Source organism: Danio rerio, chromosome 6, assembly GCF_049306965.1.
Source record: "Danio rerio strain Tuebingen ecotype United States chromosome 6, GRCz12tu, whole genome shotgun sequence".
Classification (NCBI taxonomy): Eukaryota; Metazoa; Chordata; class Actinopteri; order Cypriniformes; family Danionidae; genus Danio; species Danio rerio.
The window spans coordinates 48110489-48125887 of NC_133181.1; the positions used below are offsets into that span (position 1 = coordinate 48110489).

The 15399-nt window shown below is 34.3% G+C and overlaps 1 protein-coding gene across 8 annotated transcripts in view; it reads left to right on the forward strand.

The window, feature by feature from the left end:
- Nucleotides 1-15399, forward strand: part of cntn4 (contactin 4) — a 445220-nt gene that overhangs the window by 187597 nt on the left and 242224 nt on the right. For all 8 annotated transcript variants that reach the window (XM_009302657.4, XM_073953300.1, XM_068221777.2 and 5 more), the window contains 1 exon segment: nucleotides 11225-11354. In XM_009302657.4, the coding sequence (XP_009300932.1) occupies nucleotides 11225-11354 (130 nt within the window).

The following is a 15399-nucleotide window of genomic DNA, read 5'->3' on the forward strand; positions in this document are numbered from 1 at the left end:
TTTGCTGGAAATTAGAACTGAATTTAGAAATAGTTTAATTAATAGTTTAATTAGAGCTTAACAAACAAAACTAATTATGTATAGGCTAATGGATGTCTGTGCATATAACACGTTTCCCTATTCACAAGAGTGAAAGTAAGAGTAAAGAATGAGAGGGGCTTGTCTCTCATTCTCGTGCTATACGCTCTGTTCAACTGTTTTCTCGCTAGTGAAGGATTCAGTTTTTCCACTTACAAATTACGCCATGTAAATAGCAAATGCGCCATGGCACGACACTACTGACTCTTAAAGGGAATAGGAGATAAGAGTCTGATTGGTTTATTCTCAGAACACACCTATAACTCATTAAGAGAATAAGCTCGACCCCGTAACACCATGCGCCACGGCGTAAAGCGGATATTTCCGTCCTTAAAATAGCAAAAGTGGATCCGGTTCGTCAAAATAGAGCCCATTGTCTGTAAAGTTCCAGCTTAAAAGAACCATTAGATTATTTATTATCAATTTCAGAATATGCCTATTTAGGACTCAGAACAAACAGTCTTTTTGGATTTATGGAGCTGTGCATCAATGAATTTGCTCTTCAGTGTTTAGACTTTCAGCAGTGAAAATGAAGTCACACTAAAGTGAAACTGAAATTCATGTCTGAAAACTGAACTAACAGTTTCAATTTAAGAGAACTTCTTTGTTAAGCTGATTTGACAAAATCTACATTGCAAAAGTGATATAGAAATAAAAATTTTCATTGAATTGAACAAACTGTATAGCCTTTTTGTAGCCTGTGCCTTTAAATGCAAATGAGCTGATTCTCACCGCCCACCTTTTCCACATACGTCTCTGCTTCTTTATTGTTACGTCAAATAAACACCAGTCAGTGACAAAGACAGACACGAATGAAACAAAAATCCACGCATTAGTCAGAAATACCAAGTAAGTGGCTCAGTGGTTATCACTGTCGCCTCACAGCAAAAAGGTGGCTGGTTTGAGTATCGGCTGGGCCTGTTGGCATTTCTGTGTGAAATTTACATGTTCTCCCTGTGTTTGCGTTGGTTTCCTCTGGGTGCTCCGGTTTTCCCCACAGTCCAAAGACATGCAGTATAAGTGAATTGGGTAAACAAAATTGACCATACTGTGCGTTAATGCAAGAGAGTAGGGTGTTTCCCAGTACTGGATTGTGACTGGAAGGACATCTGCTACATAAAACATATGCTGAAATAATTGGTGGTTCATTCCACTGTGGAATAACCCTGATACACTGTCACAACCCCTGATAAATAAGAGACTAAGCTGAAGGAAAATGAATGAATGAATGAATAACAGGTGTACACAGAGACTTTCTCATATTACTCATAACATGTGTGTCAGAGCAGGCCTTGATGTTTTTGGTGATTGGAGGTGGCTGAGTGTAAGTTTGATGCCTGTCGTGTTTCATTTGTCTTTTCTGACACTGTGGGGATCTTTTAATGAGTGTGTGTCGTTAGTTGACTGACTGGGATGTGTGGTTGAAGAACAGGAGGTGCAGTCTTGCAGTTTTGAACCGACTCTTCATCCCAAAGGATCCACGCACCTGTTCTTGAATAATTGTGCTGTTGCCGCTGTTTAATTCCACTTTAAAGGTCTTCTCTTTAATTAAAATGTTAACATAGTTTACTCTATCCTGTGTTAAAGGGATAGTTTACCCCCAAAAAAGTAAATTCTGTCATAATTTGCTTTTTAAATTTTCTGCTTGGGCCTGCACGGTGGCACAGTGGGTAGCACAATCACCTCACAGCAAGTAGGTCGCTGGTTCGAGCCTCGACTGGGTTAGTTGGTGTTCCTGTATGGAGTTTGCATGTTCTTCGTGTGCTCGCTTGGGTTTTCTCCGGCCTCCCCCACTCCAAAAACATGTGGTACAGGTGAATTGGGTAAGGTAAAAAATTGTCCGTTGTGTATGAGTGTGACTGATTGTGTATGGATGTTTCCCAGTGATGGGTTGCAGCTGGAAGGGCACCCGCTGCGTAAAAACATATGCTGGATAAGTTGGCGGGTTATTCGGCTGTGGTGACCCCAGAGTAATAAAGGGGATAAGTCGAAAAGAAAATGAATGAATGAATAACCTTTCAGTTTAAGTTTCATTTTATTTGTTTATTTGACACGTTAGAGTTACATTATTTTACAGAGAGCATTTTTATCTTATCTTATCTTATATTATTTTTATCAATCAATAACTCAGAACACACTCTGAATAGCCAGAAAATAAAAAAGTCACAATGTGTTGTAGAATAAAACTATGCATTAACACAGTGGTAGGAAACCTATGGCCCGCGAGCCACATGTGGCTCTTTGATAAAAAAATATGTGGCTCTCCAGCTGTTTCCCTTCAATAATATTTTGCAGTTTAAAAAATTATAATTGTCACTGGAAAATCCAAAAGTTTTCTATTGAAAATACAATTATAATTTACATGTTTAGTGTCATTTTAAAGCAAAATAAATAAGAACTCTGTTAACAATAAAATGACGTTTCAATCTTAAGGGTAAGGGCAAGCAACTTGTGTTTCTATGGTAACATCGTGCACATAAATTCAAACAACATTTATGAGTGATGATGGTGAAAAGAAATAAAAATCTATAAATTGTCTTTTATTCATTCATGGACTTTTTTGTTTATTTTTTGAGTTGTGCAAGGACATGAATTGAGGTTTTGTTTAAACCCGTGTTAATTATAGTTGTAAAAAAAAACACAAATATATATATATATATATATATATATATATATATATATATATATATATATATATATACTGTATATATATATATAATAGAAAATAGAAAATAGAAAATATAATTTTCTATATATATAAAAATTTAATTTTCATTTGTGGGCAAACTATTTGTCTTAACGTGCATTTGGAATGATTTATAATTTAAATGTGACCAAAATAACTTTTTACAGCTTAAAATTTACAAGCGCCTGAAATTTTTTTTTTTTGAATCTAGTGTCTATCATTAGGTAACTAAAATAGTAATTTAAAAATATACTTTAAAGATTGTTGTAAACTAGTAGAAATTGACATTCATAGGAGGGAAAAAAATTAAAAGCTACGACATTCTACAAAATATCTTCTTTTCTGTTTACCTGAAAAAAGAAACTCAGCTATGTTTAACCACTTTTTTGGGTGTAAACAATGAGTAAATTGTCATTTTTGTCTGACCTATCCATTTAACCTCAGGCAGAAAGTTTTCTGAAGTCGTGTCTTGTGCTGTTGTTATTCACTGCTGTACGTTGTCATAGAGCAAGACATGATGCAAGGCTTGTGAAATGTGTCTCATGCCTTGTGTCATATGTCCTCTGGATATATTCCGTTTGTGTTTGTACAGGTGATTGGCCCCTCTGCATCCAACATCAACAGTAACATAAGACAAGATAATACTCTAGTGTCAAACACGCTGAATATTTTTAGTGCTCTCCCTCTGGAATTGTGCACGCACTGCTTCAACAAATCACTTTGGAACATCAAAGTAATATGTGCAGTTAAAAAAAAAATACATTGGAGTGGATAAAAAAAAAACATTGCACTGGTTAAATGTTTGCTTTTGTCCTTAGTAAATATAACTATATAAGTGTAAATAAATGCTCATTAAAAAAGGATATGTATATTTATTATTTGAATTATAATAATAATAATAATAATAATAATAATAATTATTATTATTATTATTATTATTTCTTGTTGTTGTTGTAGTTGTTGTTGTTGTTGTTGTTGTTGTTGTTGTTGTTGTTGTTGTTGTTGTTGTTGTTGTTGTTGTTGTTGTTGTTGTTTGTATTATTAAATGTATTTATTTATTCATTTATTCATTATAAATATTGGTTTTTGAGGGCCAATTCAGTAAAATACAACAGTACTTTCGAATGCATTCTCTGTCAAGTAAAGCTCTGGTACAACAGAATTGAGGATCCAAGCGCAGTTTTATAAAGTAGTCGGGCAGGCAGTGGTCAACCACAGGAGAAAATGGGTAGTCCAAAATATCCAAAATGGTCAAAATAGGTGGTAAAGTATCAAAACGGTAAAACAAAGCAAAGATCGAAACACGACTAGACAAACAAGGGAAAACGTTTTGTAATGTTACATGGGGCAAAATAAGCCTCAGTCATGTGTGTGGAAAAGAGAGGTGTCATCATAGTCCAGGTAATGAATCAATGATGAGCTTCAGCTGTGTGTCTGTATGTGTTCGTCATCAGAGGGAATCAGGAACTGGTGTGTATGAGGTGCAGGATTGGAGTTGTAGTTCGGTTCATATATATATATATATATATATATAGATAGTATTTATTTATTATTTAATTTGAATAACTTCCTGACGTATCACCTTTTTGCATGACACTAATGTAAAACTGCCAATTGCTGTCAGCACAACAACTGTACTCATTAGAAATCAACAGTCGATCTTGATTCCTGAACTTCATTTCCTAAAAAACCTGCTCATTATTGACCAAACAGGTTTTGTATTTTACTAAGCCGTGTTTGTGAAGCAGTGTTTATCGCCAGGTACAGAAGCAGAGCTGTGACACTGAAATAAGGGCCTGTCATTGTCATGTCACTGGAGGAATTAGTGCAGATAGTTAGAGCCACGATGAAGTATCTGTCTGTGTGACGGGGAGCAAAACAAGCCCAATTAAAGCAGTCGGGACCTGGAGAGCAGGCGTTCAGGTGGCAGAGATCCACACACACACACAATCTCACTCTTTTTATCCTTTATTCTTATGCGCTCTGGTTGAAAATCTGCCTTGTATGTGTGTAGACAGCTGTTCATACTTGCTAACAAATACACTCAGTCCAACAATGGGAAAATCAAGATTGTAAAATAAGACACTTGGTACTGAATTTGCTGGTTGCCTGTGATGTAAGAATACACTTATTCTGGAAAGATGCAGCAGTTTTTGTGCACTAGTTTGTAAATACTGAGGGACATTTGCAATTTTGGAATGAAAGCAAGAGCAATGTCTTGCTGATGTGTGATCACATTATGAAGCGTTTATATATATATATATATATATATATATATATATATATATATATATATATATATATATATATATATATATWTTTATATATATATATATATATATATATATATATATATATATGTGTGTGTGTGTGTGTGTGTGTGTTTATATGTGTTTGTGTGTGTGTTTATATGTGTTTTATAGTTTCTGAGACTTGAGAATGAGCTGAGTTAACTTAATCAATATGTTGACGATTGTACGATCGATATATTGGCGATTAATGAATGAAGGAAGGAAGGAAGGAAGGAAGGAATGAATGAACGAACAATTGTACTTATGAATGAACAAGCGCATACACGCATGAACGAACGAATGAATGAAAGAACGTATATATGTATAAATCAACGAATGAACGAATGAACAAGCTTGTTTTATTCCTTTTTTGATACAAACAAAATGAATAGCTTCAAACTGATTTTTATTTAAAAAAAACATAATAATAAATGTTGGACAAGGCAACACGGTGACACAGTGGTTAGCACTGTTGCATCACAGCAAGAAGTTCTCTAGTTCCTGCATGCTCCCTGTGTGCGTGTGTGATTCCTTAAGCTGCTCCAGTTTCCCCCACAAGTCCAAAGGCATGTGCTATAGGTGAATTGGGTAAACTAAATTGGCCTTAGAATATGAGTTTGTGTGTGTGTGTGTGTGTGTGTGTGTGTGTGTGTGTGTGTGTGTGTGTGTGTGTGTGTGTGTGTGTGTGTGTGTGTGTGTGTGTGTGTGTGTGTGTGTGTGTGTGTGTGTGTGTGTGTGTGTGTGAATTGGCGTGGGTGTTTCCCAGTACTGGGTTGCGGTTGGAAAGACACACACTGCATAAACATATGCTGGAATAGTTGGCGGTTCATTCTGCTGTGGCGACCACTGATAAATAAGGGACTCAGCCAAAGGAAAATTAATAAATTAATAAATACATTTAATTTTTTATTTATTTATTTATTTATTTATTTATTTATTTATTTATTTATTTATTTGTTTATTTGTTTATTATTTTTTTATTTTATTTGTTTTTTGGGGTTTTTTTAACAGGAAAAGATTAAAAGATAAACGGGCCTGGCTCAGCATGAATGCTGTTTTTTTTAGCAGGTTCCTGCTCTGCAGAACATAGAAACATACAGACACACTTAACATTGTTGAACACTTATATAATTTGACCAATATAATTGTCCAGTGAAAGCAGACCAGGCCCCTATTTGTCAGCTATTGTCTAATATAGACCATTACCAAATGGAAACTATTTAGAAATATGTTTGGTAAAATATTGTAACTAACATTTTTATTTAGTTTATTTCTAAATTTAATTGTTTGTTTTTTGTTTTGTTTTGTTTTGTTTTGTTTTGTTTTGTTTTGTTTTGTTTTGTTTTGTTTTGTTTTGTTTTGTTTTGTTTTGTTTTGTTTTGTTTTGTTTTGTTTTGTTTTGTTTTTTAATCTTTTCACATGCTACAGGCCAATACCACTTTTTTATACACACCATCCTTCAAAAAGTTTGGGGTCAGTAGGATTTTAAATGTTTTAAAATAAGCTTCTTCTGCTCAACAAAGCTGCATTTATTTTATCAAAAGTACAGTACAAATTGTGAATGTTATTGCACTATAAAATAACAATTTAAAAGTAGTTTAGTATTTAATTTAATAATTTATTCCAGCAATTTTAAAGAAGATTGTTCAGCTTAGTTACTCGTCTTCAGAGTCACACAATAGTTCAGAAATCACTCTAATATTAATTATTATTATTATTAATTGAATATAATAAAAGCAATAATGACTAGAGTAATAATTTAATTTGAAACTATATACAATAAGAAAGCAGTTAGTTAAAATGTATATAAATATTTAACAATTATATATTTTTTTACATTTAATAAATACTGCTTTGATGAAAAGACTAATTTTCTTAAAAAAATAAACATGAGGAAAAACCTGACCCCAAACTTTTGACCAGTGGAGTGGAGTATGTTTGTATGTCAATTTTGAATGTTTCACAAAAAAAGAAAAAAACATTCCCCTTTCATTTTTTTCATATGCAAAAAAGAAAAGTCAAATCTATATATATATATATTTTTTATAGTAGCACATTTTGAATATTATCAAAGGTACAAAACACACTTTAGATGCCTTGTGGCAAAAAAAAAAAAAAAAAAAAAACCTTACGCAACCCAGCCAGCTAAGAAGAAATGTTTTTTCTTTCATTTTTTGAAAAGAAAAGACCTCAGGAAGAATAAAATCCAACATTTTATTCCTTAAAGAGGCTTAAAGTTTATCTCTCATTTTGTTTCCTGCAAGCAATACAAGCTCTCAACCCAGAAAGCATTTCGCAGTCAATAGAACTGAATGGATTTCTCAGTAAATGTTAGTGGAAAAACAAATATGATTTCTTCAGCTTTACCCCCACTGTGTTGATTGTTTAAATGATGCTTTAAATATATATTTTAAGCTATTTTTAAATGTAACCGTTGCTCCACTGACACCCCCTGCAGCTAAAAAGCTTTTTTTTTTTTGGAGCAACTTTTTGGTGAATTTGCTGCTGCTTGTTAGAAGATGAGAACAGATTTGCAGACTAAGTTAGTTAGTCTTAATTCTTCTTCCTCTGTTTTTATCTTTACTTCTGCTAAATTTACTATCAGCTGCAGAGATACAACAAAGTGAAGTACTGTACATCGTAGTTTTCTTTGAGCAGAACTTAGCAACATCGAAACCAACAACACGTAACATGCTATAAGTATAATTAGCTGAGAATGTAGCTGCTTGCAGAGATATGGAGAATGACAGTTTTGCCTCTCTAGATGTATTTTTATTACATGTATTTTTTTATTCTGTATAGACACTTCAGGTTACTAAAAAGCAAATGCAGTAGAGCAGTATTACATTTTAATGTAAATTCACACTGAATTCAGATATATTGCCTTGTTTTGTATTTGCTCTGCCAGTATATCAGACAATAATTATTATTATTTTATTATTATTATTATTATTATTATTATTATTATTATTATTATTATTATTGTTGTTGTTGTTGTTGTTGTTGTTGTTGTTGTTGTTGTTGTTGTTGTTGTTGTTGATTATTGTTTATTATTATTATTATTATTATTATTATTATTATTATTATTATTATTATTATTATTATTATTGGTGTTTAAATCAGTTTTATATTTTTATATTTATATTATTTTATATTTATATTTTCAAGTATTTTTGATATTTTATAATTGTCCAAGTTAATTTCGTCTTGTCCTGTATTTCATTGTATTTTTAATGCCCTTTAAAATTGTTTTGTTGATAAGTTGTGGTGCGTTGTACATTGTATTAAAATGAAAAACTGAAAAATAAAACCATCGAAAATTAAATCAAGTTGATAAAGTTCCATCATCATAATTTTCATCATATTAATTCATTCAATATTATGTTGGAGGCTTCAGTCTTATCTTATTATTTATTTATTTATTTATTTATTTATTTATTTATTTATTTATTTATTTATTTATTTATTTATTTATTTGTTTGTTTGTTTGTTTGTTTGTTTGTTTTTTATTTGCTAATTTTTTTTATTTAATTTGATTTAATTTTATTTTATTTTATTTTATTTTATTTTATTTTGTTTTTTTTTTTGTTTTGTTTTGTTTTGTTTTGTTTTGTTTTATTTTATTTTATTTTATTATTTAGCCAATACATGGTTTTAAAATGCATGCTTGGTTTCTTAATAATTTAAGAAAGCAACATTTGTCAATATTTGTCATGAATATTTGTCACGTTTTCGTTTTTGCATCTTAACACATACAGAGTGACAGATTTTGTGACAACATTGATTGCAGAAGCATCAACATCTTAATGAATACCTCTCAAATACATTTCACAGATTGAACCAAAAATAACTTTTCATTTTTTTGCACTTGGCCCGTTTGCTCCCATCTCTCAAACTGTGCAGATCCCGTAGGTTGCGTGCGCGGTCTCAGCGTGTCACCTCGAATCACAACACGAGAGGCGCTTGCCACACGTCTAATTGCCTGAGCGTTTCTCGTTACAACTGCACTGGTGTGGTGAAGGCTAAAAACAGACCGCAGGGCCGACGGAAAGCGATGCACGCGTGTCCTCAAACCGTTGTTCTGTATCAATCAACGGCGATTCCATTACAGTTGCTGTGGTGTTAGTTGAATTAATTGATATGTTTTGTCTGCCTGTGGTTTGAGTCTCTAATGCCTTACCAGTGCAGGCCTGCTCAGCGCCACCAGATAATAGCTTGTTTTGCAAGCAGGTTGGATGTCTGTAAGTGGAGCGTGCTGATCTCTTTCGCTCTGTCTCTCTCTCTCTCAATTCCATTCAGTTCAATTCATTTACATAGAGCTTTATTGGCTTGACTTGTCAAGTATTTCCAAAGAATTGTAGATTACATAAACAATTAATAAAATCATAAAGTGATTATATGAGTATATTTATTCTTTTTATATATTTCTCAAGTTATGTTTTACAAAGCAATGAACTTTTCACAGTATTTCCTATAGTGTTTTTTTTTTTTCTTCTTCTTCTGGAGAAAGTCTAATGTGGTTTATTTCAGCTAGAATAAAAGCTGTTTTAAACGTTTTTTAAAGCCATATTAAGGTCAATATTATTAACCCAATTTAGAAATCCATTTTATTTGGATTGGCTTCTGAACAAACTATTAATTTTAGAAACTTGTTGAATATGTATTTCTCTCCCTTAAGGAGAAATTGGTGGAAAAAAAAAAAAAGTCTAATAGCCTAATTCTGACTTCAACTGTATATACTCTCACGGGCCACTTTATTAGTAACACCTCACTAGTACCGAGTTGGACCAACTTTTGCCTTCAGAACTGCTTTAATCCTTTGTGGCATAGATCCAACAAGGTACTGGAAATATTTCTGAGAATTTTTTGTCTATATTGACATGATAGCATCACACAGTTGCTGCAGATTTGTCAGCTGCACATCCTCAATGCTAATCTCCCATTCCACCACATCCCAAAGGTGCTCTATTGGATTGAGATATGGTGACTGTGGAGGCTATTTGAGTACAGTGTCATGTTCAAGAAACCAGTCTGAGATAATTTGCGCATTATGACATGGTGCAATATGCTGCTGAAAGTAGCCATCAAAACATTGGTACACTGTGCATGTCTATAAATGGATAGACATGATCAGCAACAATACTCACGTAGGCTGTGGCGTTGACACAATGTTCACTCGATACTAATGGAACCAAAATAAGTAAAGTGTAAATCCCCCACACCATTACACCACCACCACCAGCCTGAATTGTTGACACAAGGCAGGATGGATCCATGCTTTTTGTTGTTAACCCACAGCAGGAATCAGACCAGGCAACGTTTTTCCAATCTTCTATTGTCAAATGTTTGTGAGTATGTGCGAATTGTAGCCTCAGTGTCCTGTATAGCTGACAGGAGTGGAACCTGGTGTGGTCTTCTGCTGCTGTAGCCCATCTGCCTCAAGGTTGGACGTGTTGTGTGTTCAGAGATGCTCTTTTGCATGCCTCAGTTGAAATGATTGGTTATTTTGAGTTATTGTTGGCTTACTGTCAGCTGGAACCAGTCTGGCCATTCTCCACTGACCTCTGGCATCAACAAGGCTTTTGCGACCACAGAACTGCGCTCACTGGATATTTTCTCTTTTTCTGACCATTGTCTGCAAACTTTAGAGATGGTTGTTGCATGAAAATCCTAGTAGATCAGCAGTTTCTGAAATACTCAGACCAGCCTGTCTGGCATCAACAACCATGCCACAGTCAAAGTCTCTTAAATCACCTTTCATCCCCAGTCTGATGCTCAGTTTAAACTAAGCAGATGGGCTTGAGCATGTCTACATGCCTAAATGCATTGAGTTGCTGCAATGTTATTGGCTGATTCGAAATTTGCGTTAACAAGCAGTTAGACGTGTACCTAATAAAGTGGCCGGTGAGTGTATACGTATATACATCCAGACACTCTCCATAAAAATACAACTAGAATTTTAATAAATAAATAAACAAATAATAAAAAATACTAATAAATAAATAAATAAATAAATATGATATGATATATGATTTTTTTAATCATTGAAAGAGGAGAAAATATTACAAATAAACAAAGCAAAATAAAATAAAGTAAAACACACAACTGTACATTAGCTAAGATGGTTTGTAATGTTTCTCTCTTTCTCTCTCTCTCTCTCTGTGTATAGGCAATGCGCTGCAAAACCTGGTGTTCTCCAAGCAGCCGGGCAGCATTGTATTTCCAGTGGACTCTATGGAGAAGAGCAGGGAGGTGGTTTTCAGCTGTGAGGCGCAAGGTGACCCTCCTCCGTTTTACAGGTGAGCTCACTGCCAACGGCACAGAAACACTGATGTTTGGTCATCTGCATCACTGCTTCTGCAAATTGTACCTCAGTCCCTTTTTTACGGTTCTAAAACTGCACGGGCTCTTTTGTGCCAATGCACATTGGCATCGGCTAATGTACAGCGTGTCCTGAACAGGTGCGCTGTTATTGGCGATAAGAAATTTTATTTTTATTTATTTTTTTGGCTTAATAGCAGTTATATATACTGTATATAGAATTGCAATGAGTAGCTCCGCCCACAGTGAAATCTGATTGTTGACAGTGAAAATGACTGCTTTATTTATACAGCCCAAATATAACAACCTTTGTTGACCAATGTGCTTTCCAACAATAAATAAAAAGGAAACAGAACGCCCTCTTCTTACCAAACACACTATGATAGAAATGATAATAACTCTGTATGTTACTGTGTATTGCGGCATTTGCAACATAAAACATTTTCCGGAATAATTGGCAGTTCATTTCGCCGTCTTGACCCCTGGTATATCATAGACCAAGGCCCTGTTTACACTAATATGTTTTAGTTTAAGTTAAGCCACAGTTATATCTTCCATCTACACTACCCCAAAGTTTTCGAGCCCCAAAAATGGAGTGTTTCAAAAACACTGAAGAGACTGTTTTCATTTTAAAACGCTGCTGCTCTGTGTTAGTATGGATGGGGGAAAACGGAGACATCTGAAAACGGAGGCTGGGCTGCAGATATTTACATCTGATTGGGGCTTTTTCTCAATACTAAGTACACAAAGTTTAGTCTTGCATCCTTGCCTTCAGACTTTGCAAGTTTGCTAGGGAAAACAAACTCTCGAGGACACGTCAGGTAAATCTTCAAAGGAAACTCTATAACATCATTCACATCACCCTGGCTAAGTTGTTTCACTATCTTAACAATAAAATGAAAACAAGATCAAAGCAGCGGCCTATTTTCATTTTGATATTACCAGATACCAAAAGGCATCGTTTAGCTCAATATTTACCTGACTGTCATCGTCACTGTATGCATATTTATTTAAAAAATGAAGCCTATAAAATTACTGCTTCTTTAATGCCCATAATAATAGTATAACATACAATAACTATTGGAAATAAAGGCAAACAATCAGTCAAATGTGCAGAATCAGTGTGCATGGTTACATAAATTAAATTATTAACTTATCTTTGCACTCAGCCAAAACATGTTACCTGGGAACAAGTAATAGATTCAAAAGACCAAAGAGTCTTCAGAAAGAAAATAAATGAATTAAATATCACGTTTAACAACTATAGTGAGATTAGATCCAGCAGTAAATCCTTGATGAACTGTTCGACGTGAGCTGCTCTCGCCTGGGGAGTTTTGCTTAAAGCACCCCACTGACTGCCTGGAGCTCAGACCTCCGCATACAGTGTAATGCATGCTAAAGTGTGGAAAGAGATCTTTTTTAGAAACGCTAGGTGAAACACCAGTTTTGACATGGATTGTTTTTGTTCTAAAATGCAGTTTTAAAACTAAAACATATGGGGCCTAAGCTGAAGGATAGTTAGTGTGTGTGTGTGTGTGTGTGTGTGTGTGTGTGTGTGTGTGTGTGTGTGTGTGTGTGTGTGTGTGTGTGTTTGTGTGTGTGTGTGTGTGTGTGTGTGTGTGTGTGTGTGTGTGTGTGTGTGTGTGTGTGTGTGTGTGTGTGTGTGTGTGTGTGTGTGTGTGTGTGTGTGCGCGTGTGTGTGTGTGTGTGCGTGCGTGTGTGTGCATGTGTGCACATGTACATACTATTTGTGCATATAAAGAAAAATGATTCAAAGATTAAAAATTTATGTAATAGAGATTATTTGCAGTATAATTGAATTCTTTCAGTTAAGGTTTAGTATTTTTAGTTTGAGTGCTCACATTAAGCAAGTTGAATCTACTTGACATACTTTTAAGCCATTTTAAAGCAAATGCATAATTACTGAGCACTTCTGTTCAAAGGAATGTGATGGATAAGATTTTTTATGCATTTAAAGGAAGTCTCTTATGCCCACCAAGGCTGCATTTTTTTCTTTTTAAATATTTTTAAAGTGCTGGTTTTTGTGCTCAAGAGACAAGTCTATATGTTCTGATTTATGTATTCTGCAAACCATAGAATAAATTTCCAGGTTTCATATTTATATTATGTATGCATATATATATATATATATATATATATATATATATATATATATATATATATATATATATATATATATATATATATATATATATATATATATATATATATATATATATAATCAGTGAATCTACACATGAGGTTAAAGTTTGATGAAGCATACTTTTGATCTATCTAATAGATACTGAATAAAAGTATTGTTCATGTAAAAAAAAAATACCTAAAGGGTAGTGTATTTCTATATTTATATGTAATGTGTAGGGATGGATTTTATTCATACTTAAATGTACCCAGGAATAAAATAATACAAACATTGGAGTCTAAAGAAGAAGACCTGTGAAAAACATGCCCAGGATGTACCCAGACTGGCCCTTAGTGCAAAAGCTCTCAAGCTCAACACTATGTACAATCTGGACTTCCATCTATAGTCTTAGATTTATCTTTGAGTGATTGATGCTGTGCATTTATGTCTGAATTAGCTGTTATTGTTTGATCATGTAAGTGGCATGAACACTTTCATCTGTAAAATAAAATGTTAAGTTTTGATGCATTCTGAATTCTACTGAAATCTTTTATACCCAGTAAATTATGTTGAGGCTTTTGCTACCTCTCTGCAGGCACAGGATGTCAACATGACTTCATATTGACGTTGTACCCCTAAGTACCCCAATGTTGTGGGGACGTTGGATTTTGTTTGGAAATGAAAATCAGGCCGACGTCAATATCCAATGTCTAAATGACTAAATGACTAAAAATCAACCTAAAATCAACTATATATCAAAGTTTAATCATGTTGCACCTTGATGTTGTGTGGACGTCACCACTATGACATCTATCAAATGTTGGATTTTCCAACACAACCTAAACTTAACCAAAAATCAACTAAATTTGAGGTCGGTATTGTCTTTAGACGCTGGCTAGACATTGAATTTTGGTCACCTGACCTAAATCCAGGGCTTAATTTGTGGATCCAGCACCTCTGAAATCTGATCCATCACCTGATCTGACCTTCTCAACTGCCCTCCTCCTCCGTCCGATGTTCACTTTCACTTTCTTCCACAACTCCCTAACCCTCTTCACTTTCGTCTACGACAACTCCCCTCTCTTCACTTTTGTCCTTTTTCCGCGACACCCCTCCACTATCCAACCCCCTCGCACTCCACTTTCGTGTGGACACCTCTCCATCCTCAGGTAACATGCTGGATTCGTTGCCCCGATCTGTTCTGGGACCTCTCAATTCACAAATTAAGCACTGCTTGATGTTGTGTGCCTGCTGGGCTTTATCTGTGTACATGATAACTAAACAAATCACACAGAACTGTTTGGAGCAGTTGTCACTTAAGCCTTATTCGATTAAGCCTTAAGCTTAAGCCTTATTCGAGACTTATTCGATTTCTGGTTATCGCTCATTTAGCAAGTTGTAAGGAAATTACTAAATGAACTACATTTTTAGCTTAAGGAAGCAACCGGACTAATTGTGGATGTCAACTTCAAAACGTGAAGATAATGTCCATGAGAAAGACGCAAACCCCCGGGTGTGAAAACTCTGTGCTACAGTGTGTCCCTAATAAACGTATAAAATAGAATATGGGATCTGATTTAAATTAAAAAAAAAAAACTTTAAATTGATTCATGAATGGCAAAAGTGACGCCTTTCTAATTAAAAATGCAGTCTAAATTTGACTATTACTTAACAATGGAGTCCGATTGAATTCAGAGCTGAAAACAGATATAAATAAATTCTTATAAATAACAAAATTCTTTTCAGAAGCGCTAGAAAAGGCATACACACGTTTAACCTTCGACCATTCATCTGATTCCATCGTTGGGCAGGTAGAATGGCATCTTGCAAATGCAAAATGAAATACTGGGAGAATTTTTTAGCTATATATTAACCCGCCC